General features: G+C 46.3%; 1 protein-coding gene across 5 annotated transcripts in view; it reads left to right on the top strand.

Annotated features, from left to right (window-relative positions):
* The window catches only part of LARS2 (leucyl-tRNA synthetase 2, mitochondrial), a 146967-nt gene that overhangs the window by 106178 nt on the left and 13698 nt on the right, over positions 1 to 27091 (top strand). For 3 of the 5 annotated variants that reach the window (XM_055558840.1, XM_055558839.1, XM_055558841.1), the window contains 6 exons: positions 1574 to 1711; positions 17675 to 17775; positions 18851 to 19033; positions 20306 to 20475; positions 22801 to 22878; positions 23771 to 23882. In XM_055558840.1, coding sequence (XP_055414815.1) covers positions 1574 to 1711; positions 17675 to 17775; positions 18851 to 19033; positions 20306 to 20475; positions 22801 to 22878; positions 23771 to 23882 — 782 coding nt within the window. Of the gene's footprint in view, positions 1 to 1573; positions 1712 to 17674; positions 17776 to 18850; positions 19034 to 20305; positions 20476 to 22409; positions 22493 to 22800; positions 22879 to 23770; positions 23883 to 27091 lie in introns of those variants that run through there. The other 2 variants (XR_008706380.1, XM_055558842.1) reach the window with 2 other exon arrangements.

Genomic DNA, 27091 nt, shown 5'->3' with positions numbered 1-27091 from the left:
AGAGAAGAGGGCACCAGAGGATGAGATGGTTGGATGGCATCACCGATTCAATAGACATGAACTTGGGTAAACTCCGGGAGACAGTGAAAAACAGGGAAGCTTGGCGTGCTGCAATCCATGGGGTTGCAAAGAGTCGGAAAGACAGCAACTCAACAATGGCAACAATAATTTAGGAAGAGCAGCCTTACAGTGCAGGGGAAATCAGACTCTCCACCTCTCAGAAAGCTTCAAGGGAAAACCTTCCTACAGATGATGGAGACTCTGGCTTAATGAGGGGCCCCTGAGTGGCAAGACACACCCTGAGACCTTCTCAGCCCCCGGTTTGGAATCCCACCCACCATATCATTTCCCTCATAAAATGCTGCTGTGCATTTCCATGCTGCCTTGTGTTCTCACTGGGTGGTTTCCAGGATAGATCATAGATCCCAGTAGAGCTACTTCCATTGTCTCACTCCTCAGTTTACTTCAAGCTTACATTCAGGCACCATCCTTGACTTCCCTTGCTTTTCTGTCACCTGTGTGAGCAGTCACATTTCTCCAGGGACATTTTTCACATAGAAACATTATTTAAAATTTTGCCAGAATTCTGGCATCCTAGCTGGAGGAGAGAAAGCCAAGCTGTATTAAGATGCAAACACAGGGTGTTTGGCCAGGCCCACCTGCCGAGCCCTGGGCTCCCGCTTCCAGCCTGAGCTGGGGAAAACGTGCTTGAGGTGTGGGGAGGAGAATTCACAAATACAGGAAACCATGGGGTGCAGATCCTCCACAGGCCAAGGTTTGCCTCACTGGATGACCTCAAGAGAGGGCCTTACTTGGGGATGAAGAGATCTGTCCCCAGCCAGCGCTGTTTCTCTCTCCCACCCCCCACCAACCCCACCCCCGACCAGAACCCCAGCCAGAAACAGAGGGAGTGGCCCTTTCCTCCCTGGCATCCATTAGGATTGGGAATGATGCTTCCAGGGAGGAAACTTGTCTTTTAGGACCTCCATTGACCAAAAGATACTTGTTGGGTGAGAGAGACTTGGGCTATTTTAATTACTCTACGTATGCTCAGGGCATTTTAAGAAGCATATACAGGCTCTTGCTGACTATCTGCATTTTGAGGCTACTTTTAAGACAGAATTTCTGTTTTAAAATGAATGTTTAGTATCTGCGTGAGTCTCCATTTTAAGTGCCATATTGCCCTCTATTGATAAGAACTCAAAAATCTCTATTGTCTATGGTAATAAAAATTAAAATAAAACCAGACAGTCAAATATATGCTTTGTAGAGAAATACCGTTATTGCTGGTATATATTCCTTTTGTCCTCATTCTATGTGACAATCACATTTGTTAAAATGTGTCAGCACTGGCTTCTGAAACAGATCTTGTAAATTTCATAAATTAATATTGCTCTGACATTTTTCTCCTCTCTTATGTAAGCTTCTCATTATATTTTAAAACGAAAATCACTGTTTTTCTCTCACATAATTTATTTCAGGGAATATGCAAGTTATAATGTCTGTCTAATTTATGCAGTTGTAACAAAGTAGGTTTTTTTTTTTAATAAATGACCATCTCTCTTCCTCCCAGCCCTTTCAGCGCAGCCTTGGCAGATTACTGGATGCCTGTGGATTTGTACATTGGAGGGAAAGAGCATGCGGTCATGCACTTGTTCTATGCAAGATTCTTCAGTCATTTTTGCCACGATCAAAAAATGGTCAAACACAGGTGAGCATTTACATTTACACTGCTTTGCAAAAGAATTCGGTTTCTTGAATAGCAGCTGAAAGCAGGTGTCCGTTCTTCTGGAGCAAGTTGAATATATGTAGCAGAAGAACTCTTATTTTTCAAGTGTGCTTTCGAGGTCACTGTCAGCCTTGACCGTTGGAGGTCCACTTGTGCTGTTGAGTCAGTCCCAGCCTGTGCTGTTTGCCTGGTCACATAGGATCTTCGCTTCAGCTCTTCTCTGTTAGATGGAGTTAAATCTCTGCTAATGGAGATTTTTCACCTGGGAGGCAGCGGAGAGCTTTCATTATGTTCCATGGCTTTTCATAGCTTCTCGTGCGAGGTCATGTTTCTCATCAGGTCCTTCAGTGTCCGCTGTGTTTCCAAGCTTGACTGAATCCTGTCTCAATATATCACTCTGATAAAAGTGTATGATGGATTAAAAGCTAGGGGAAAATCCATCGAGAAATTCATTCCCTGTTGGTCCGTAATCTGTTCCCCATGGTGTTCAGAAAGATGTGTGTGTGGGCTTCTTTCCCATGAAATACCTCATATATATATGTGTATATATATGTGTGTATGTGTGTGCATATATATATAATGTGTATAATATATATATTTAATGTATTATACAATTATAAAATCATACAATTTTTAAAATAGAATGACCATCCATGCACCCCCTTGTCACATTCGGAAATAGAGTCTTAGAGGCCCCTTAGAATACCCAGGCTGCCCTCTCCGATCAGATCATCCCCATTCCTACACCTCTGCCTCTCCCCTCACACAGTGCCATTTCTGAATCTTGAATTATGCATTTTCTTGCTTTTCTTAAAGTTATTGCTTTTTGGTGTATTTTGACTCAATTTTCGTCTTACACTGAGGTACAGTCGATTTACAACCTTGTGTTAGTGTCAGGGGTACAGCAGAGTGATTCGGTTTCATATGCACACATATATATATATATTTATGTAAAACCATCTTTTGCAGACTCTTTTCCCATATAGGTTATTGCAGAGTATCGAGTAGAGATCCCTGTGCTGTACAGTAGGTCCTTGTTGACTATTTATTTTATATATATTATTGTGTATATGTTAATCCCAAACTCCTAATTTATCACTCCCCTCAGCCTTTCCACTTTGATAACCACAAGTTTGTTTTCTACCTTTGTGACTCTATTTCTGTTTGTAAATAAGTTCATTTATATCATCTTTTTAGATATCACCTATAAGTGATGTATATTTGTCTTTCTCTGTCCGATTCACTACTCTTAGTCTGATAATCTCTAAGTCCATCCATGTTGCTGAAGGTGGCATTATTTCATTCTTTTTTGTGACCGAGTCATAGTCCATCGTATATTTGTATGGCATCTTCTTTACCCGTTCCTCTGCTGACGGACATTTAGGTTTCTTCTGTGTCTTGGCTAATATAGTCTGCAGTGAACATGGATGTGCATATATCTTTTCAAATTATGGTCTCCATAGTGGTTGTACCAATTTACATTCCCACCAACAGTGTAGGAGGGTTACCCTTTCTCTGAACCCAACATTTGTTATTTGTAGACCTTTAAAATTTTATTCATTTATTCATGGCAGTGCTGGGTCTTCATTGCTGTGTGTGAGCTTTCTCACGCTGTGGCAAGCGGGGGCTACTCTCTAGTTGCAGCGCGTGGGCTCCTCATTGAGGTGGCTTCTCTTATTTCAGAAAGTGGACTCTTGAGCGCACAGGATTCAGTAGCCGTAGCTCGAGGGCTCCAGAGCAAGGGCTTAGTTGCCCCAAGGCATGTGGAATCTTCCCAGGCCAGGGATCAAGCCCATGTCTCCTGCACTGGCAGGCGGGCTCTTTACCACTGGACCATCAGGAAAGTCCTGTTTGTAGACTTTTGATGATAGCCATTCTGGCTGGTGTGAGGTGCTACCTCAGTTTAGTTTGATGTGCATTTCTTTAATAATTGGCAGTGATGACTATTTTAAGATATATGTGTTGTTTCTGTCTTTGAACTTTGTATAAATAGAATCATATTTCACATATTCTCTCTTGCTTGCCTTGCTCAGCATTTTTGGAATGTCATCCATCTTGCTGCATAGAGTAGTTGCATTTCTCTTTTACTGCCATCTGGTATTCGATTGCATGGAATAGAGTTTCTAATACACAGTTCAGTTCATGTCCATATCATTAATGTCCTTGGGCTGTTTTGTGCAGCTATGAACAAAACTGCTAGGAACATCCATGTACGTTTCCTGACATACACACATGAGCAGTTCTCTAAGATATGTGCCTGGAGTGGGATTCCCGAATTGTAGGATTACTCACATGATCAACTTTAGTAAGAAACCCAGGCTGGCTTTCAAATTGATGATAGACACCTGCACTGGCACTGCCAGAGGGGAGCACCCTGTTGACTGCTTGACAGCCTCACCTCTACAACATACGTGCTGCCATCCCCGCATCTCCGTGGAGGACGGGTTCTGGGACCTGCCGAGGGGACCAAATCTGCACATGCTCAGTTGCCATGGTCGGCCCTTGATATCCATGGGTTCCACATGCTTGGATTCAACCCACCACGGATCATAAAACACAGAGGGCTGACTGTATTATCCAACTGTAAGACTTTTGTCAGACTTGTGGTTATATAGGGGATGACTTTGTGAGTTAAATTTGAATTTAAAGACTTAACGAAGTTTAGCATGTTTTCATTCTGTTTATGAGCCTCTGTGTTTCCGCTTCCATTAATCCCCGCTTGTGTGTTTTGCCCTTATTTCTTCTGGGCTGTCTTTTATCAGTTGTAGGAATTCTATAAATATTCTGGATGCTATGTGTATTGCAGTATTTCTTCCCAGTTCTTGGCTTGTCTTATTTTTATGGTGTCTTTTGATGAACAGAAACTTAATTTAATGTAGTAAATTTTAATAATCTTTTCCTTTATGGCAACTGCTTTTAGTGTCTCAATATCTTTAATGGAATAGTCTATCATGTCCCCCACTGATCTGCTGTGCCCTTTCCATCATAAATCAAGTTTTTGTGAATATGCAAGGGCCTATTTATAGGATCTTTTTTTTTTCTTTTGTCCATTGGTCTATTTGCTTTTTTCCGTGCCATTAATAGTTATTTACCAGCATTGTTTATTTTAATTCTACAAGTCTCAATATCCAGTAAGGGCAGTCCTCCTACTCTGTCCTTTTTCTTTAGGAGTACCTTGACTATTAATATATTTGGACTTCTGTTCTTCCATATAAATTTCAGATTCCACTTGTCAGATTCCACAGAGGTTATATGTTGGGCATTCAACTGAAATTGCATTGGATCCACATACTTATTAATCTTTTCTCACTCTTGATTCTTGCATCTCTGAATTGAACATCTGAAATCATTTCCCTTTTATCTGAAATATAAATTAATATTAATACTTTAGAGTCTCTTTTTTTTTTAAGTAAAGGACCAACTGTTAGTTCTTATTTACCTAAAAATAGATTTATTTCAACCTCATTTCTTAGTTTGCCAACTCAATAGCACACTTAAAACAATGTGTTTTTTATGTCCGATCTGGCCTTTTCACTTGTTTTTCATCAGGACAATAATTCAGGTTCTTTTGTCTGCCACTCTGCCTGGAGCACCATTCCTGAGGTTTTTTTTTTTCAGTTGTTGCTGTGCTTTGTTTTTTTCCTACAACAACCTTTTAGAATGTTTTTTAATTGAAGAGAAGAAAAGGGAAAAATATATCTAGTCATCTCTCTGTCCAGTTAATTGATGTTAACAATTAAAATATTAAATAATGAAAAAGTAATACATGTCTAAAATTAAAATTTTTAAATTTAACTGCATAGAAAGTGAACATTGAAATCTTCCTCCCTGTAGCCTACCTTCTACCCTTCTCAACTGTTAACAGTTTCTCTTGATTTCTTCCAGAAAAATATTTTGTATCTATTGATATACTCATTTTAAAATGTTTCATATATTATATATATGTCTCTTGCTTTTTTATTTTATAATATATCTTGGTGATCTCTCTACATCAGCATTTACAATTTACGCATAGTTGTCTGTCATATGGATATATTGTAATTTATTTTAGCAGTCACCTTAAGTCACTTTCAGAACCTCTAAAATCCAATTTCATTAAAATGAAGTGCCTCGAAAGCTCCCTCCCTTTTTACCCCGTCCTCAGATCTGTTCCCACATTCTGTTCATGCACACATGGATTAAGTCTACAGAAAGCTAATTTAGGATATAAATTAAATGCTTAAAGTAATTCTCATTAGTCCCAGAGACCTTCATGTGTAAAAATTAACCCATCTGCATCAGAAGGCCACTAAACACATTAACAGCATTAATCCTCAGGGAAGTATTGATAAATTACAGTCATCCCTTGGTGTCCACTAGGGATTAGTTCCAGGACCCCCACTTATACCAAAATCACTGGATGCTGAAATCCCTCATGCAAAATGGTGTAGTATTATTTGTATGTAACTTACACTCTCCTGAATGCTTTAAGTCATCTCTAGATAATTTTATAATGCCTAATACAGTGTAAATGCTATGTAAATTGCCTGGCTACACTAAATTCAAGTTTTGCTTTTTGGAAGTTTCTGGAATTTTTTTTTTTTTTTTGGATTGATGGTTTGTTGATCCACATGTTTGGAACCCACAGATAAAGAGGGCTGACTGTAGTTACAATGTTTGTAACTTAGATTATACCATTTGCCATTCTGCCTTGCATTTCTTCTTTGTGGAAACTTCTTTACCTCACTAGATATAAGCTACCCTGGGGGATGGAACCTGTGTCCTGTTAACTATCACAGTCTCATGGACATTATCTCAGCAAATATTTGTTTCAATCAGTTGAGTTTAACCCCATTGATATAAACAGAGTAAAATGTATGTTCTTCAAAGGAAATGTTCTCCTTGGGATAGGGAAAGTTGGATAGAGAAAGGCTAAGTTCAAACATCAAGTACAACCTGAGAAATAATTCCTTCTCATGTAGGTTTAGGGCTTCCCAGGTGGCTCAGTGGGGGGAAAAAAAAAAAAAAATCTGCCTGGCAGTGCAGGAGTTTCAAGAGATATTTGTTTGATCCCTGGTTTGGGAAGATCCCCTAGAGTAGGAAATGGCAACCCCCTCCAGTATTCTTGCCTGGGAAATCCCATAGACATAGGAGCCTGGTGGGCTACAGTCCATGGGGTCGCAAAGAGTCAGACATGACTGAGCATTCATGCACGCATGCAGGTCTAGAAACAAAGACCACAAATGATTTTTGGCTTCTTAACAGTAGGGCGCATTTCTCAGCCTTGGAACCATTAATTGTAGAAGGAATGAATGAGTCAATAAATTACCCAGTGGCTAACTAATTTAAGATGTAGGACCTGGCTACATCTTAAAGTACCTGGCTACTTTTCTGACTTGTTTGCGTTGTTTTCCAACTATAGTCAAGCAGAAAAAGATTTGTAGCATTCCGACATAATTTTAAAACACTGTTTTGGATGTGACTTGTCTCTGTTAAATACATTTCTAAAATTTGGAAAGCCTGAGGTCCACCTGGAATTTGCCTAACCATCGGCTTTAAGGGCCAACTATATGGTATAAATAGAAATATACCTATGCTATATATATTTTAAAAATTCTTCCCAAGATGGTTCAGTTCTATTCCATGCCTTCATACTCCCCCCAAAAGAGGGAGAGTTAAATCCTCAGAAGGCTGACCTTTCTGAAGAAGATGCAGAAAGTCATCTTATCTCTGTTTCTCAGCACACTTGTCAGCACTGCTCCTGTTCAATCACATCAGGGCAACAGTAGCATCTGAAAACTATTTCTGAGCATTACCTCTTTAGCGGAGGTGTTTTGGTAAACCAGTTGGCCTCAGATGAAATGAAAATCATCCACTTTCTGTGATGAGTAATTCAGAACTCTCCAATTAGCATTTATTTTAAAGCCCCCAAACAACTTTATCAAGCTGGTCTAGGGCAAAATTTTGAGACCCGTCAATCACGTGTGTGTTTCTCTTTATTTATTAGCTCCTTTTTCTGAAATGTGTATAAATTGGAATTTCTTGTCTATTTCTGTATGCCTGCTGTTTTATCAGGATTTATCAGCATTGTCATATCAGGAGGGACTTGGGACTTCAGTTGTCCCACTTTTCATTTCTCAGTCAGTCGCCTGGCCACTGTCTCAGGTAGTAGGTCTGGACTGGGAGTCCTGAAACCTCTGCTTCTTGCTCACTTGGTGCTGTGATTAGTGGTACAGATGAGAGTTCTAACCCCTATGATTCTCCCTGGCCTCATAGATTAGGGATTCAGTCGCCTCTGAGTACGCTTTTCACTCTGATTCTGGTTAAATGTCTTCAAATACAAAAGCAAAGGTTTATGTGGATCTAATAATCTTCCTGTTTCCTAAAAGAGCCCGGGCTCTTTCTTTCATCACTTGCACATTTAGGTCTGCAGTTTGAATTTCCAGAAGGGCTCTTTACCATTTATAAGAAGAAACTGGCCTCTGGATTAGAAGTGCCAGCCCATGGTACAACTGGTGCCTTTATTGTGTGTCTGAAACATCAGGTTGATGATTAAGCTGGAAGTTATGTCAACAGGAAATTTGCAAAAGAGGAAATGCAAGTGATCAGTAAACATACTCTAAAATGTTTATCTTGTTGGCAGCAAAAGGAACACAAAACAAGCGTTTTCCGTACAGCATCCCAGTGAGAGCGGGTCTCTCATGCCGTACAGTTGGGAACAATCTTCATGAAAAGCATTTTAGCAGTATAGAGGGAGTGCTTTAAAAACAGTCATAAAATAGTGCCTTAAAAAATAGTTTTGGGCACACTAATTGCACTTCTAGAAATCTATCCTAAAACACAAACTAATACACTAGAATGTTCATATAAGTATGACTTCAAGTATTACCTCAAACCTAAATGCCCCAAAATGCTGAGAAGGGCAAAGTATACTCCATCTCTATGGAGGACTCCATACAACTCTTTATATATATTACAAAGAATGTTGAACACCAAGGAGAAATGCATCTGAAGTAATCAGAAGTGAAAAAACCAAGGCAGAAATTTGTAGATACAATTTGATTCTCTGTCTTTACATGTACACACGCCAATACACACACAAAGCAAGAGAAAAGACTAGAAAAAAAATTATGTCAGCATGTTAACACTAGTTCTCTCTGGATGGTGAGCTTATTGATGATTTTATCATTTCTTAATGGTTTTTTTCCCCAGATGTTTTTTTCCCAATGACTATGTGACTCTATAACAGAAAATAAAGCGAAGTCATTTACAGTTTATATTCTGAAGCAGGGAAGTGTGCTGGGCGTGCAACGTGATTTGTGAGCATGGGGGAGTAGGGGGGTGGAGGGGAGTCAGCCTCAGCCTCAGCTGCTCATACAACCCAGAGAGACTAAATTCCCAGAATTGACGTTCTGTCTGCAGTTTGCAGTCATCAAAGGGTGGGGTGGCGTCAGAAGCTGCTGCTCCCCGTGCTGACAGCCAGCTACTGACCATTGTGAGCTCAGCAGGCCTCCGTCCGTGGTCCAGGGAGCTTTTTCTAATCACACCAGAAATGGAGCTATTAGGAAAAGGTAAGGAAAAAAAGAAAGACTTTACCTGAGTCTCATGGTATTAATAAGACTTCCTTCCAGGCCCCTGGCTATCTGCTAGGAAATGGAAACAGTGATATTTTCAGACAAGCCACATCTCGATGCTTAGAAACAGGCCAATTATGTGAACACGATGGCCCTGGACTCAGGGCAGGGACGAAGAGCAAGGTGAAGTTAGTCTGAGAAGTCCCAATAAGAGACTGTTTTCAGAGCTCTGCAGCTTTCTGCTTTCTTCTTTCCAGATCTACATAGTAGCCGACTGACCAGGTAGGAGAGAGGGGAGCAGGTTATCCAGGGTTTCGTAAGTAAGAAAATGTCACCTGCAGTCACTGGTTATGGCTCTGATGAATCCTGAGATTCTTTTAGCCATGTCTTGACTAAGACATTCCTGTATGCAGTGATTTTTGTAAGGATGCTTTACATAGCCTGCCTGTGTTCTGAAATTTCTTGTTAATCCTAATGATTAGTCACCTTCCTCCCTCCCTCCCTTCCTCACACCCACCTTCCCTTCCTTCCTTCTCTCCTTCCTTGGACAAAGGTGCCTTTCCGTGACCTGCAGGTATTGTAATTTCTGAGTTAGCGCAGTCCAGACTGTCAAGGAAACACTTGACAACTCCATTGCTTTTCATCATTCTACTTGCATAGAGCCATGCTTTGGTGCATATGAAAGTAATCCAACCCTCAGGGTGGTATTGAAGGAGTAAGAGGAAGTCTGACTCAAGGAAAAGAGCACTAATTTGTATTCATGAACGTGAAACCCATCTAGGCCTTCCCCAAGGCCGAGGCCCTGCACAACGCCTCCATCTTTGATGGCTTCAGAATCCGAAGGGGTTTCTTGGTGGCTTGGAGTGGCAGACTTTTCACTTTCTTATCATAAAGCTCCCTGCTATACAGAGCTGTTATGAAACGTGAATATCTCGATTGCTTATACAGTTTTGTTCCCAGGTACCTTTTGGTGAATGAATGTACAAATGGGAAATACACAAATTATACTGTTGTGGATCTGAATCATGAGCTTGGCAGTGTGGTGTGACGTCTACTCCAGCAGGACCCTTGACGTCCCCTTGGCCCCCATGCCCATGCCACCTGCTTCTCTGTATCACACTCCACGCCTCCTTCTTGCTGGTGATTTTTGAGCATGTCTTGGGCCACCCATTTTCCTGTAAGTTTTTTGATTGAGTGCAAGAGGGGTCTGTGCCGAGTTGTCGCTCAAATACAAACATGACTCCTCATTCAGAGCTGAACTACACCTAAGGGTGGATAGGATGAGAAGCGGCTTCCCAGAGCCCTGAGGCCCTGGAAGAGTGGAGGGGGAATCATTGGGGACTGAGAAGGATTCCAGGAATTGGGGGGCCCCACCCCACTGTGTAATTTGTCCCTCTTCCACTCTCGTTCCCTGCTGATCTGCCCAGGGGCTTCAAGTGGACAGAGTCTGAAATCTTTGAGCATGCCTCTCTCCACAAAAAGGTCCTGGCCCTACTTGGAAGCAGTAGCATCCCATGCCCGCCCTTCATCCCCTTTCTTCCCTCATCTCTTGTCCCCTCCACACCGTCCCCACTCTGCTGCTGCAGATTTGTTTATTCGTTCATGAAAACAAACTCGACATAGCTCAAACCAGTTGCCTTAACTGGTTGTTAAGGCAGTTCATCTGTGATGAACTGGGTGCCGGAGGGGTCTTCAAGGATCCTCCTACTCCCCACTCTCGGGGAAGGCAGGCAGCAAAGCAACTCACATGAGTGCACAGTGACATGTAATACCTGCCCGATGCAGTTATAGGAACCACACTGGACACACTGAAGAAACAGCAACTGATTTTGCCCAGGAGGGCCTGAGACGCTTCCTAGTAGATTTGGCGTTTGAGTGGAGTCTGGAAGGAGGGGTAGAGTTCTGACAAATGGGCACTTCAGGGAACAGTGAGTGAGGACACGGAAGCGCCTGTGGGCAACGCGTGTAAGAAAGAGGAAAGGAAGCGGAAGGAGGGGTGAAGTCCTCCATGGCCGAGCGAGCAATTTGGACTTGGTGTGGCAGGAGTTGGTCTTCAGCTCTGACTGGACTTTCTGTTCCCCCCACATCCCTGAGGGTGGGCAGGCCTCCATCTGGCTCAGTGACAGCAGGCAGGCCGGCTCTGTGAGGGCAGGGCTGGCCTTGCCCTAAATGCCTGGCTCAGTGCTGGACATGTTGTAAGCACTCAGTAAATAGCTGCGGAATAAACAATTGGTAGGTGTCACTCTGCTTTCTGAGCACATGGTCCCAAGAATCCTGAGGCTCAGCCCGAGTCCACCAGGATGTGCAGCTGTGGGTCCGTGATGGGGGCAGAGGCACCGGGGCAGTCTTGCCATCCCTGCCCTAGATGGCCCTTCCGTCCACCACTGCAGTGCTTCAACCCTGGGGGAAGGTAGCCCGCATGAGGCTCAACTATCAAGTTGCATGGTTGCTAACATTCAGAAATTAAGACTTACTTAACTGGCAGGCCTTGTTTTGGTTGCTCTGCTGTCTGAGAGGGAATGCCTGCCTTTCTGGGAAAGGCCTCCAGTGTGGGTGCTCCCGTGAGATTCCCTCATTCTGAAAGGGGTAGAAGTGGTTTCGAAACAGGCAAAATTGATCCATGGTGTTAGCAGCCAGGTGGCTGGTGCCTGTGGTGGGGAGACGGTGCCTGGGAGGCGGAGGAGGGGGCCTCCAGGAGGTGGGTCACATTCTGATCGTTGACCTGGACACTGGTTACACCGGTGTGTTCATCTTGTGAAAATTCTTCAAGTTTTACCAGTAGGAATTACAAGCTTTTCAATATGTGCACTTTACTTCATTTAGAAGTTCACTTTAAAAAAAGAGAGAGTTATAAAAGATGGGGCCAGAGAAGTGTGTAGCCTTAGGCAGAAAGGCTGGAGTTAGGGTCAGAGTCCCACAGGTTGAGGGTTGAGATGGGGGGTTCAAGGGTGGGAGAGAGACTCAAGAGGGAGGGGATATATGTAAACTTATGGCTGATTCACATTGTATGGCAGAAACCAACACATTATTGTAAAACAGTTATCGTCCAATTAAAAATAAAGGGGCTTGCTTCCCTGATGGCTCAGTGGTTAAGAATCCACCTGCCAGTGCAGGAGACATGGGTTTGATCCCTGATCCGAGAAGATCCCACATGCTGCAGAGCAACTAAGCCCTTGAACCACAGTTACTGAGCCCACGTGCTGCAGCTGCTGAAGCCCGCGCACCCCAGGCCCTGTGCTCAGCAACGAGAGAAGCACCGCGATGAGGAGCCCGAGCAGCGCAGCTAGAGCTGTTATTGTTGCTCAGCTGCCAAGTCGTGTCCAACTCTTTGCGACCCCACGGATTGCAGCATGCCAGTCCTCCCCGTCCCTCACCAGCTTCCGGAGTCTGCCCAAGTTCATGTCTGTTGAATCAGTGATACCATCCAAACATCTCATCCTCCAACGCCCTCTTCTCCTTCTGCCCTCAGTCTTTCCCAGCATCTCTCCCAGGGTCTCTTCCAGTGAGTCAGCTCTTCATAGTGATCAGGTTGCCAAGTGATTGGAGTTTCTGCTTCATCATCAGTCGTTCCAATGAGTATTCAGGGTTTATTTCCTTTAGGATTGACTGGTCTGATCTCCTTGCAGTCCAAGGGACTCTCAAGAGTCTTCTGTAGCACTACAGTTCGAAAGCCTCAATTCTTCGGTGCTCAGCCTTCTTTATGGTCCAATTCTCACATCCATACATGACTACTGGAAAGACTATAGCTTTAACTGCTGACCTTTGTCAGCAGAATTATGTCTTTGCTTTTTAATACATTGTCTATGTTTGTCATAGCTTTCCTTCCAAGGAGCAGTCGTCTTCTAATTTCATGGCTGCAGTCACTATCCGCAGTGATTTTAGAGCCCAAGAAGAGGAAATCTGTCACTGCTTCCACCCTTTCCCCTTTTATTTGCCATGAAGTGATGGGACAGGATGCCATGATCTTAGTTTTTTTAATATTGAGTTTTAAGCCAGTTTTTTCATTCTCTTTTCACCCTCATCAAGAGGCTCTTTAGTTCCTCTTTGCTTTCTGCCATTAGAGTGGTATCGTCTGCATATCTGAGGTTGTTTACATTTCTCCTGGCAATCTTGATTCCAGCTTGTAACTCATCCAGCTCAGCATTTCGCATGATGTGCTCTGCATATAAGTTAAATAAACAGGGTGACAATAAACAGCCTTGCCGTACTCCTTTCTCAATCTTGAACCAGTCTGTTGTTCCATACAGGGTTCTAACTTGTTTCTTGACCAGCATACAGGTTTCTCAGGAGACAGGTAAGATGGTCTTGATATTACCATCTTTAAGAGTTTCTCACAGTTTGTTATGGTTCACACAGTCATAGGCTTTAGCATAATCAATGAAACAGAAGTACTTGTTTTTCTGGAATTCCCTTGCTTTCCCTTTGATCCAGCAAATGTTGGCAACTTGATCTCTGGTTCCTCTGCCTTTTCTAAACCCAGTTTGTGCATCTGGAAGTTCTCCATTCATGAAATGCTGAAGCCTAGTTTGAAGGATTTTGAGGATAACCTTATTAGTATGTGAAATGAGTATGGTATTTGAACTTTCTTTAGTACTGCCCCTAGTTTGAAAAAAAAAAAAAAAAAACAAAAAATTCCAGAAGGTTGCAATTCTATCCATCCCCAGAAGAGGGCAGCATTGCACCACTTAATAACCTGCAAGAATGAAGCCAAGCCCCATATTTCTGCCCCTGCCCCTTCTGGAAGCTTAAAGCTACTGATTTTGATTATCCTATTGATAATCTTTACCTTTGGGATCCAAATTATTCCCTCCCTTCTTCCATCCCAAGGACATATTTTTTATTTCTATTAAGAGTGACCAAAGCCATGTACTAAGAGTGAGAAAGGAGAGGAAAAACCTCAAAAACTAGTGCACAGGGACACTAGAGCCTAAGTCGGTAACAGCACGTTCATCCTCCTGCCACTGAGCCCAGCAGGAAGAACGTTGCAGAGTGTCTCTTTGTGTGAGGCAGCAGCATGTAAAATTATTTGAGGAAGATTCCTAAAAGATGAGCTAGTGCTCAAAAATGTGCACCCCAGGTGTGTGCAAAAGTGGCCCCGTCAAGCCCACTGCTGCCCAGGGAAGACCCCACCGGGCGTGGGGGAGGCCGCCCTCGCACGTAGGACACTCATTCAGTTTGCTGTGTAGCCTCTGTCTTCGTCTGCCCAATAAAAAGTAACCATATGATTTTCTCCTTCTGTTTTGAAACTGTGTTATATCTTCTGTTGTAATGAGGTTAAAATCCAAGTGCCACCCCAGATTGGATGGAAGGCACAGATGGCTTCAAGAGCTGGCAGCCCCAAACATCCATGTCTTCCTCCCTCAGTCCCGCTGTCCGTCTGTCTGTTCATTTGTATTTTTTCATCCATCGTCCGTGTTTTGAACATGTTTAAAGGGCCTGTCGTCCATTGAAACGGTGCTAAGCGCTGAGACAGACGAAAGGACAGTCCTTGTCACTACGGGGTAGGGCGGCGGTAGACGGGTATTTATGTTGTCCTCAGTACACAGCCTGGGCGTGCTCCTCATGGCCGAGCATGCTGGACATGGCAGGACCCAAAGGGGAGTCCAGAGCTGCCTGCAGGGGATAGGGATGCCCACCAGAGAAGAGGGTGCCGGCGCTCAGTGCTGAAGGCCGGGTCCGGGTTACCCCAGGAACTCAGGCTGAGATGGGCATTCCTGCTGAGTCCTAGGGAGCATGGCCGGTTCTGGAGACAGGCAGGTGTCCCTGGGACCTCTCTGAGGACCAGGGGCATTTGTGGAGGGAGAGGCCCAGAGGGCAGATGGGGCTGGCGGCAGAGAAAGCTGCTGCACACTCGGTCTGTGGGCAGGGCCCCTTGAGCTTCCTGAGGAAAATGCAGATCAGGGGTCTTGGGCATCCAAACCCCAACCTGCCCTGGATACAGCTTGTGTGGCCCAAGGACACCAGGTTCCTGATGGTTCTGTGCCTGTGTTCCTGAGAAATGGGGACCACAGACACCATTGCTCCCCCTTAAAGGTGCTTCTGGGTTAAAAGGCAGCCTGAGATCCAAGTACACTGTAACAGATCATTTTTCATATCACTCACATTTTCTGGGAATCTTCCTGGGACGTGGTACAGAAGGATGTCATTCTGCCAGTGGTGACATTGCTGGTGGAGTGTCTGCGAGGTAGAAGGAAGGCAGTTTTGTGACTCAAAGAGCTTATTATTAAGATAGCTTTTGGAGCCAGAACAACAGGGTGACTATTTTTCTGCATGTACGTCTTCCAAATTAACACGGTCCCATGGTGGACAGGCCCTATGACACTGAATAACTTGACTAATTTCCATTTAATGTTAATTATATTGGGTGTTTTACACTTTGGCAGATACCCCCACACATACACACACCCCACCAAACTTACATACGCACACACACATACATACACATGCTCATAACAGGATTTTAAAACACAGAGACTAGGGGTCCTATTTTTCTAGCTGACCTTCATCTCATTTTCAGTCATCCCCGTTGTTCCACTCCATCCCTCTGAGTCCACTGGAGAATTTCCTTTAAACCGCATCTGTCCACACAGCTGCTGTGACGGGCTGCACGGTGTACAAATCAGGGCCCTGTCCAGAGGCTTTCTTCCTCTGTACCAGGGTTCATCTGTATTAGCCTCGCGTGTGAAATGAGATTCTGTTAATTAACAAAGCCAACACCCTGTGCCTCCATCACTAGAGCTGTGTTTGTGCTCTGCTTGGCCTCTTTGAGGTTATTGGGTCTTTGAGTTGTTTGTTGTTTAATCCCTAAAGTCGTGTCCACCTCCTTGCGACCCCATGGACTGCAGCACGCCAGGCTTCCTTGTCCTTCACTGTCTCCTGGAGTTTGCTCAAATCCATGTCCATTGAGTTGGTGATGCCATCCATTGGGTCTTTGAGCCTCTAAAAAGCCACTCCATGTACGTGAGCTTGAAGCCCCCGAGGGTTCTCATGTTGATAGATGAGTTGTGCTGGGGGTGATGTTGGCAGAGAATGTCAGTCTGTCTCCTTGCTCAAATGTTCCTCCCTGCGCTTTATAAGAGCGAGTTATGGACACGTGCTCTCAGCAGAGGTCTCCACAAATTGAATGTGGAGTAGCTCTTTCTTACGTGCTTCAAAACTGCACAGCAGTTTCAAATCTGAAATAATTTCAGTTCGAGGGTCAAACCTCTGCTTGTCCTCTTAAGAGAAAACGTCCTCAGTTCACTATTCAGCCAGCAAGGGTGTGACTAACACTGCTTTAAAAAAAAAGTAGGCACTATAAATAAATTATAATCCACCCATATAAAGTACTGAATAGATGCTGAAAATGAAGTGAATCTGGGGAATTCCCTGCTGGTCCAGTGGTTGGATCCAGTGCTTGCACTGCCAGGGCCTGGGTTCAATCCCTGGTTGAGGAGCTAAGATCCCGCACGCCGTGCTGTGCAACCAAAAGGGAAAAGGAAGTAGATCTGTGTGGACCAATAGCAACTGCCTCATCAGAGGGCAGTAGGCCTGGGAAGACAGGGGGAGGGGTGTTTGAATTTGAACAAAAGCGGTATAGTCATGTATAATTTGCATGATTTAAAACTATTAAAAAGAATTTAAGCAGGTACTGTATAAAAGTTAAGGAATGGATTATCTTCATGAATAAAACCCCTACGTAGACCTCTTCGTATCATCCTGAACTTTTCGTTACTCCGGGCTCAGCATAACTGACGTTTGTGCACGTGTGTGTGCTCAGTCGCTTCAGTCGTGTCTGACTCTTTGCAACCCTGTGGGCTCTAGCCTGCCAGGCTCTTCTGGGATTCTCCAGGCAAGAATACTGGAGTGGGTTGTCAGGCCCTCTTCCAGGGGACCTCCCCGACCCAGGGGTCAAACCTGGATCTCCTGCATTTCAGGCGGATTCTTTACCGGTGAACCACCAGGGAAGCCCAACTGACCTTTGTACATTCCTTTAAAATTTACAAGCAGTTTCATGCAGTTGTTTCATTTAATCCTCCCAACCACCCTTTGAGGCAGGTTTTTATAATCCCTATTTTACAGATGAGCAGACTGAGGCTCAGAGTAAAGAAGTGGCTTGCCTTGGCTCATTGAGAAGCAGCACAGAGATGCCAATCCGGGACTTACAGCTGTGAGGCCTGGTGCTCCTGGCACTTCACCACGCTGGAGCGTTGTTGCTCTCCACTGATCTGACCTAGGTATCTTAGCGCTTGTGTGTAAGGGGCCATGTGTGCAAGTTGTGTCGACAAGCGGTCAGCCTGTTTCCACAAAGAGCAGTTATCTGTACTCATCAGCTGGTAAGGTTTGTACTGCTCTCTCTGGGTGCTTCCAGTCCCCGCCCCACCAGTTTTCTTCTCCTGCTTTCTTTCCTCAGAGAGCCTTTTCATAAACTGCTGGCCCAAGGCCTTATCAAGGGGCAGACATTCCGCCTACCGTCTGGACAGTATCTACGGCGAGAGGAAGTAGATCTCACAGGTAAGAATGGCCCATCTGGTTGCTCTTGGAGCCAAGGAATATTTAGCTAGGAGGAACAGAAATCCACACAAAGGCGGGTCTCACCCAGGCACATAGGGCCATCGCCCAAACCCAGCTGCAGGGAGGGGCAGCGTGTAGGAAGCCGCGGCCAATGCTGTCTCCTCTGTCGCTCTCCAGCCTCTAGTTCCGCTTCCTGCTCCGCTCCGTTCTCCTGCCCCTGCCAGGCTTGGATCCCGCTGTCCCTGGTTTCAGCATGCAGAGTGCCCTTGGGCAGATGCAGGGCCACCTCCTGCCTCACCTCCTCAGGACCCCCAGCTCCAGTGCCCAACAGTGTCAGCCCTGGCTCCAGTGCCCTCTCTCAGTTCCAATGCAGAGAAGGAGACTTAACCTTGTCAGGTGTCCTTCCTGGTCCCAGCTGCTGGGGCTTGGCTGCAAGGGCACCTCATCCACACACGGCCAGGGAGGGTCGCCTCTGTCAGCACCATCTGGACGGAGAGTGTGGAATGGGGAGGAGAGAAGGAACAGGGCTGCACAGCAGGACCCACGTGTAACGTGAGCCCAGCGAGCTAACCCCACGTCGACCCCGCTCATGGGGTGAGCTCACCTTCTGGTGACTTCACACAGACGGGGACCTCCCTCCGGGTGAAGTGACCTCAAACATGCTCTGCTGCCCTGAGACCCTGGCAGGTCAGCTGCCAGCTGCCAGAGGAGGCCCCGAATCCATAAAACAGCAGTATGCGAGTCCTCCTTATCCTTTTTTCCTGTCCTTTTTGTATATACGTGATTTACTTTTTAAAAAGAGGGCATTGCTTTGTCTTGTTTTGTGACTGAGAAAAAGCTGGCAAGTGTACTACCAGTTCATGAAAGGCAGATTTGTGGTGGGAGGTGGGCCTCATTTACTTGAAAACCAAAGCATGGTCACGATGTCTAAAGGGAGAGAACACGTCACACTAAGTGAAATAGTGGGATTCTTCAAGTGGACACGTCGAACGGCTCCCTCAGTGTTTCCGGATTGGATACTCTGTGAAAACCGGCTGGGCGTGCCCCCCTACCTACGCGTCCTTCTGGTGTGCAGGTTCCTACCCTGTTCAGGCAAACACGGGAGAGAAGCTCGAGGTGAGCTGGGAGAAGATGAGCAAATCCAAGCACAACGGAGTGGAGCCCGAGGACGTGGTGGAGCAGTACGGCAGAGACACCGTCCGGCTCTACATCCTCTTCGCCGCCCCTCCCGAGAAGGATATCTTGTGGGATGTGAAGAGTAAGTCAGCCTCTCCTCCCAGCCGGCCGCCTCCGTGACCCGCCTCCGCGCCCAGGGAGTCCAGGGAAGGGCGTGGCTTTGCTGAGACAGTAGGGGAGGGCCCAGGGGTCCTACCTGTGGAGCAGGTAGCAGTTTGCCCGATATCCTGTGCCATTCCTGGGCCAGCGTAGTCAGACATAATGAGCCCCAGAGCACCGAGAGCGCACGCTGCGGCTGCAGACCCCCGGTCCCCACGGCAGCCCTGCTGACCCCGCCCCAGGGTGGGGCTGGGAGCCTGCCTTCAGCATAGACTGGGTGTTCTCCAGCAGCTTCTACGAGGATCCCACTTTGAGAACATTTCCTTGAGCCAGGCTGGTTTTTGTGGTACGCCTGGGCCCACTGCGGTCCACAGAGGCCAGTCTCCTCTTGGTGTAACCTGAAAGGTTTTTTCCTGGAACGGTGTCATTGCCCTTTACCAGGCCAGAGAAGCCCACCTGGGGCCTGGCCCTGACGTCACCTGTGACCTCTGCAGTCACCCACAGCAGCCTCCAGAGCCCCACGGTCGGGGTGTTGGGATTCCTCCCTCCAGAGTTGTTTAGATCTAAAACTGGATTGGCAAGATCCTTTGGAGGAGGAAATGGCAACCCACGCCAGTATTCTTGCCTGGAGAATCCCATGGAGAGAGGAGCCTGGCAGGCTGCCGTCTACGGGGTCGCAAAGAGTCTCACGCGACTGAGCATGCGCACATGCTGAACTACGTGAAACACGGAACTGGCGAGGACCAGGCTTGTGTTAAGACACCTCAGGCTGCGTAGCAGTGTGGCTCTGAACGCAGCCTGGGGACCAGCGCGGCCTCTGTGTACCGCCTGTCCACGTGAGAGGTCAGCCTGCGCCGTGTAACTCAGCCCTGTCTCCATGCACACTGCTGGTTCCGAGGACGTTTTCGTCACAGCACAGCAGGCTTTCTTAACCAAGGAGGCGATGCCCTCCTGCACATCCTGGCCCAAACTTCTAAGCTCCTTTTGGGCCAGTGACAGTTGCTGGGAACCCTTTGAGTAAGCCCCTGCGTCCTGTGCTCAGAATATCTGGGGTCCTAAGAAGAAATGACTGAGTCAGTCCTGGGCTGAGTTCCCAGGCACTGCAGCCAGGGAGGACCCTTCTGCCTGCCCTCGGGGAGATCCCATGAAGCATCTCCTCCTTCACAGGTGCTTTGTCGCTTAGGTGTGACCAGACCAGACATCCTCACCTTGTCTCTCTCTCTCTCTCTCTCTCTCTCACTAACGTCACACGCAGCCGACGCGCTCCCCGGGGTGCTGAGATGGCAGCAGCGTCTGTGGTCCTTGGTGACTCGATTTATCGAGGCCAGGACATCTGGGAAGGCGCCCAGCCCTCAGCTGTTGAGCGACAAGGAGAAAGCGGAGGCCAGGAGGCTGTGGGAGTATAAGAACTCGGTCATCTCTCAGGTGAGAACCCTTCCCGGGACACTGGTTGATTCTGTGACTGAGCCCTCGTGGTCTGTGTGGCCTGCCTGCCCTGGGCGGGGCACACTGGGTCTTCCTCCTGTCTTATTACGGTGGCCCCACTTGCCTTGAGAATTTCATCCTGCTGCTTTGGGTGTTTCCCCACGGTGGAGCAACGGTGCACAGGCTCCAAGGGCAAGGGACGCTCTTGAGAAATGGCTCTCCCTAGTGGTGATCTGAGGAGGCTGCCCGCTTTCCATGTTTCCATATTTAACACGTCCTACCCACTCCAGTGTTCTTGCCTGGAGAATCCCAGGGACGGAGGGGCCTGGTGGGCTTCCGTCTATGGGGTCGCACAGAGTCGGACATGACTGAAGCGACTTAGCAGCAACAGCAGCAGCAGGACTTCCCTTGGAGAAGGCAATGGCACCCCACTCCAGTACTTTTGCCTGGAAAATCCCATGGACGGAGGAGCCTGGGAGGCTGCAGTCCATGGGGTCGCTAAGAGTCAGACACAACTGAGTGACTTCACTTTCCCTTTTCACTTTCATGCATTGGAGAAGGAAATGGCAACCCACTCCAGTGTTCTTGCCTGGAGAATCCCAGGGATGGGGGAGCCTGGTGGGCTGCCGTCTATGGGGTCACACAGAGTTGGACACAACTGAAGCAACTTGGCAGCAGGAGCAGCAGGGCTTCCCTGGTGGCTAAGACAGTAAGGAATCTGTCTGCAATGCAGAAGACCCAGGTTCGATCCCTGGGTCAGGAAGATCCCCTGGAGAATGGAATAGCTACCCACTCCAGTATTCTTGCCTGGAGAATCCCATGAACAGAGAAGCCTGGTGGCTACAGACTGTGAAGTGGCAAAGGGTTGGACACGACTGAGCAACTAACACTTTCAGATGAGAATCAAGTTTAATGTTATACCGATGACACACAGTATATATTATAAAAGCAGAAATAGAATTTTAGAGTTGAAAGGGGTTGAAAAGACTCTGTTCTTTACTGTCCTCATCTGTAGCCTCTTCATTGTCGCTTCTGTGGGCAGAACTGAGGCACAGAATGGTTAAATGCCCTGTGCAAGTCACAGCCCATGAGGAACTGAGCAGAGTTCCCTGACTCAGCATAGTGGAGACTTTTCCACTCAGAAACTTTGTTACACAGTATTTGTGGAAGTTACTGTGGAATGAATTTTGCAAATAAATTAATGGCTTATCTTCTTAGAGAATAGCATATTATTGTCTAAATCATTTTTAAAGATTCTTCACTGATAACATCCCTGTAAATTTTTCATCTGGAAGTCTGCTGTAATACCATGACATTCACCTTTTTAAGAACTTTGTGGAAAAATGCCATATGTCTTTGAAAGAAAGCACTTAGGAAGTCTGAAGCCACTTTTGAATGCGTACCAGATACCCCAAATTCTCCTTAGGCTGAATGTGTTCTTTTTTTTTTTAAGATGTGCTGATTCAAATTTAGAAAGTCAGCCAAGGTCACTCTCTGGACTCCAGTAACTGAGGACATTGAAGGAGCTGAGCTTCTCCTCTGGCTTGTGTAGACTGCAGTGGCCCCAGATCCAGCATGGTCTCATTTAGTGACACTTCTTCAGCTTTGTTTCCATCCTCTCTCCCATGCTGTAGAGAAACAGGGCTCATGAAACTGACTTTAGTCATCTGAGTGCTGCTTGAATGATTGTCTGCATATCGCATATTTTCTCTTTGAATTTGGCAAATTCTTCTCTTCTGTCAGATAATAGAATTGGGTTATTTCAACAGGCTGGAAACTCTTGACATCTTAAGGATGTGTTAGTTTTCTGTATCCTTACCCATGGCTCAAAATTGAAAAGCATGCCAATAGGAAAAAGCTGACAAGTAGTATTTGTGTTCTTGTGTTGACTCTATATTTGAAAATGTAAAACTGACCTTATCCCCATATACCAGTAATCTTCAATGTGAGTTAAGGTCATGCGACCATGGGAAGTGACGTCCTTTATCCTGTCTCCTGTTTGCTGTTTGGTCATCAGGTGGGTCCCGCCTCCGTTTCAGGTAATGATCAGTGTTTTCTTAGGCACCTGCTGTGGGAACCAACACTGTCTTAGCTATAGAGGAAGAGGAGCAGTCTTGAGTGGTGGAAACAACATTGACTTTGACTTTAAAATTCTTTGTGCTGATAAAACATTATAGTGACTACTTGAGATAGTGAAAACAGTTATAAGTATCTTTTATGGCATACATTTAGTTCCACGTTTTTTGGATAATTCAGTTTGTGTGTGCGTGTGTGGAAGCCTAACGGAACTTTGAACAAAGTGAATGATTCTACTTTCACCCATAGGTGACTGCCCATTTCACAGAGGACTTCTCGCTGAACTCTGCGATTTCTCAGCTGATGGGACTCAGCAGTGCCCTCTTGGTAAGTGGCCAGTCTGTGCCCATTTGCTCCTGGCCAAGGGGGGTTGTGGCTTCCAGTCACGTGGTGAGGTGGCCTGCCGCTCCCAGAGGGCAGAGACCACGCCTTTCTGGACGTTTTATTTCCAAAGTTTGGTGTGCAGCAGGTGAACGGGTGTGAATAGGTTAACTGATCAGCCTCACCTCGGGAAGACACTTGAGTGTTGGCAAGAACTGGCAAAGAATAGGAGGACCCCTGAGATCCTTGAGAGGGGCAAGAGGACCCCAGTCCTGGGAGTTTCACAGTGCAGAACCTCTGAGCTCGTCTCTGCACTTCCCGCTGGTCCTGCACATACAGGAAGCCTAGCACAGTGGTTACCTGCATTCCAATCTAGACTCCATCTCTCGCTTGACCGTGTGTCCAGGCACAGGTGACTCTCCCTCTGTCATCCCTCAGCTGCTTCATCTGTCACGTGGGCTAACAGTACTGCGCTCAAAGGGTGGGAAGACCCAAACCAGGTAGCATCAGCTCAAGGACGTGGTTAAATGCTCAGTCAACAGTGATATATCTGCTCAGGGCTTTCCTGGTGGTCCAGTGGTTAGGGCCCCGTGCTTCCCCTGCAGAAGGCCTCATATCAGGTTCAGTCCCTCATGAGGAAACTAAGATCCTACAAGTTGTGCGGCACAGACAAAAAAAATAAAATAGAACAATAATACAACTGCTGTTGCTGCTCCAGCTATTTTTAATACTGTGATTCAACGGGGAAAGTTCTTTGCCTAGAACAAAAGTGATGTGAAGAGAGTCTCTTCCCGCCTGCTTGTCTCTGGACTTCAGGTACCTTCGTGGCCTCTCTCACCTATCTCTCTCATCTTGCATGCCTTGGTGTGTTACCCTGCTGTTCTCTTCTCTCCCCCAGCAAGCTTCGCAGAGAGTTGTTCTCCACAGCCCTGAGTTCGAGGATGCTCTGTGTGCCCTGATGGTGATGGCTGCCCCCATGGCCCCTCACATAACCTCAGAGCTTTGGGCAGGTAGGTGGCAGAGGCCTCACTTGACCTGTTACTACTGACCAGCATGTGCTTCAGCTGCGTGTTGAGCCTTATTCGGGACTCGTGTCCTCAGCCATGGGGCCCAGTGTGTGGCATCGGCCCTGGGGACCTCTCTGTGGAAATGCGAGTGAAGTGAGAAGGGGGCATGCAGGAGGACTTGATGGCTGTTTTGGGCCCGGTTCTCCAGGCCCTGTGCTCAGAGGTCCCCTCTGACTTCTGAGGATGTTTTAAAGGCGCTTGCAGGAGGCAGGCAGCCTAGGGATGCTGTGTTTACATTATGCTTTTATCTGGGGGTTTCTGAGAAGTAGTATTCATTTCTTTTTCGTAGTTATTTTAGCTCTTCTCACCTGTTTATTCTTCTCAGTAGAACTCAGGTATAATTTTGTTAAGTTCTCCCAAAATCTCGAGATATTTGACTGAGATTTTCTTAAGCCTGGAAGTAACCTGGGAAAACTTCACATCTTTACCACATCTAAGCTTCCATCCCAGAACACGGTCTGTCTCTCCATTTATTCAAGATTTCCCTCACCCCCCAGTCAAGTTTTGTAATTTTCTTCATATGGATCCCACATATTTCTTGAGATTATTTTCAAATATTTCATCTTGCCATCAGTTTAGTTCGGTTTAGTCGCTCAGTCGGGTCCAACTCTTTGCAGCCCCATGAACTGCAGCACGCCAGGCCTCCCTGTCCATCACCGACTCCTGGAGTTCACTCAGACTCACGTCCACCGAGTCAGTGATGCCATCCAGCCATCTCATCCTCTGTCGTCCCCTTCTCCTCCTGCCTTCAGTCTTTCCCAACATCTTGCCATAGTTCGTTTTATTTTTTTTATTCTAACTGGAATTTTTTTTTTTCTCTTATAATTTTTGACTGGTAATATCTGGCATATGATTTTTAGTAATTATTTACTTACTTATAATCAGATTCCCTGTCAATCACTCTTCCTTCATTTAGGGGTAGAATCCTCTTGGATTTTCTAGGAGTCTGTGACCAACAAATAAGCCTGAGTTTTCTCCTTTCTAACAGTTATGCTCTTGTGTCTGTTTACTGTCTTTAATATACTGCTTAGAAAACCACATTGATGTTAAAGAATGCTGGTGACAGCCAGTCTTCTCTCGTTTCCAGATTTCAGTGGAGCATGATTCCCTGTGAGGTTTGCTGTTGGCTGTTGGCTAGGGTAGATAGTCCCTGTCGTGTTGAGGAAGCGGCCCTCTAGCCTTGTTTACCAGAACTCACCCTAGGAAAGGGAGGTGGGTGTTACTTAATGTCCATTCTTCAGTTGTTGAGCTGTTGTAGCCTTTGCTTTTAATTCTCCCCTTTGCCCTGATGGTATGGCTTATGTCCAATTACCTGATTGCCTAATAGGCTATTGAGGGGTTAATTTACCTTGACCATGGGGTAGTAAACCTTTAACATACTGTAAATTCTATTTGCTAGTGTTTATTTAGAATTTTGCAATTACTCTCCTAGGAGAAACCAGCTTTTCCTCAGTGTGCCTTGTCAGGTTCAGAAATAAGGGTTTCACTGCCTTCACCAAGCGAATTGAGTTGCTTCTTGTGCTTTGGAAGACACCACACAGGACAAGAACGTCCACCTGTTCCCTGCTGAATAGACAGAATGCCCCAAAGGGAGGGTGGTGGTAGGCCCTGCCAGGCTCCTGCCATATTACATTAGCTTATACAGCCTTTCATTATCTCCTTAGGCAGGAAACACGCCTCTTTCATTTAGCATTGGTGATCACATTAAGTCTTTTAAGTGGCACATTGTTAATTCTTTCCTACTCTTCTCTTCTTATAAAACAAAGCTTATCTAATTTGTAATAAACGTGTTCACTCTCATCCTGGAATATACACATCTCTCCCTCATCATCATTTTCAGTCCCATATCATCTGTCTGCCTCCTTCATTTCATTTCTCCCAGGAGGGACTGATGTAAATGGGGTTTTCAGAAACCCAGAGACTGCGTGCCCCTCCAGTCTCTGTGTTTTAGGGCCAGGATTGGGAGGGTGGCAGGAGGGCCTGCTGTCTCCAGGGTCCTGTCCCCGCCAGGCAGGTCTTTCCAGAGGTGTGTGCTGCGGTGGACCCTGCTAGTCTGTTTTCTGGTTGTGTGGCAGGCTCTCCTGAAGGACACACACTAAAGCAGTGTGATAGAAACTAGCCCGTTTCAAACGTGGCTCCGTGTTTTTCCCCACATAGGACACCGGTGGGTTTTGTGAGCTGTGTTATAACGAGGAGTCAGTCTAGATTGAATCTGAGTTTTCCTAACCGGTCTTGTTCAGTCATTCCGTGAACATTCATGGAGCGTGTATTTTGTGCCGGACTCTGTTCTAGGCATTGGTGGGAAAGCTGGGGAGGGCATTCTGAACAGCGGGCATTGCAGTCTGTGTTCATTCCCTTGAAAGGGCATCCCTCAAGCATTTAAAGAAGCAGTGGCTCTGCACGTGGGTGTGTGAGTGTGTGGCTCCTCTGAGTGGAAAGCGGGGCCGTGACGCAGTCAGGTGAGGAGTCCCGCACCACAGGCCTGACACCCTGGCCATTAGCTCACGGGTCTTTGTCAGGTGCCTTCTGCAGACGGTGGGGACCTGACCCCTTCTGGCCTCTCCCGGCATCCAGCAAGGGCCGGTGTCATAGGAGTGAACGTCCTCTCAAGCAGAAGCACTGTGTTGTGAGGGGACATGATTGCCGTCGTCCCACACTGTCAGTCACTCTTCTCAAGGCTCTGGGACTTTATTCTAAATAAACATAGCTTTCAGGACCTCCCTGGTGGTCTGGTGGGTAAGGCTCCACACTCCCAATGTAAGGAGTCCGGGTTCAGTCCCTGGTCAGGGAACTGGATCCCACATGATGCAACTAAGAGTCCCCATGCCTCAACTAGAGGACCCACGTGCAGCAAGAGCAACAACAGGAAATTCCACATGCTGCAACCAAGACCCAGCGCAGCCAGATAAATAAATAAAAACATAGCTCTCACACAGCTGATTTCCCTGCTGCATCTTAGATAACCGCACAGTGACTACAATGGGAATACGGTCAGCGAGGGTAGGCTGTTCAGAAATGACCATTTCCCAGAGTTCCCCAGGAAAGCAGGTTTTCATGGAAGAGATCCTCCCCAAAGGACAGCGGATATGAGATCTGTCTTTTGAGGGCCGTTCGGGGTCCATGGGCAAAATGGCCATCATGGCTTTGGATAA

Source organism: Bubalus kerabau, chromosome 20 (genome assembly GCF_029407905.1).
Source record: "Bubalus kerabau isolate K-KA32 ecotype Philippines breed swamp buffalo chromosome 20, PCC_UOA_SB_1v2, whole genome shotgun sequence".
Classification (NCBI taxonomy): Eukaryota; Metazoa; Chordata; class Mammalia; order Artiodactyla; family Bovidae; genus Bubalus; species Bubalus kerabau.
This window is presented reverse-complemented; position numbering and strand designations above follow the sequence as displayed.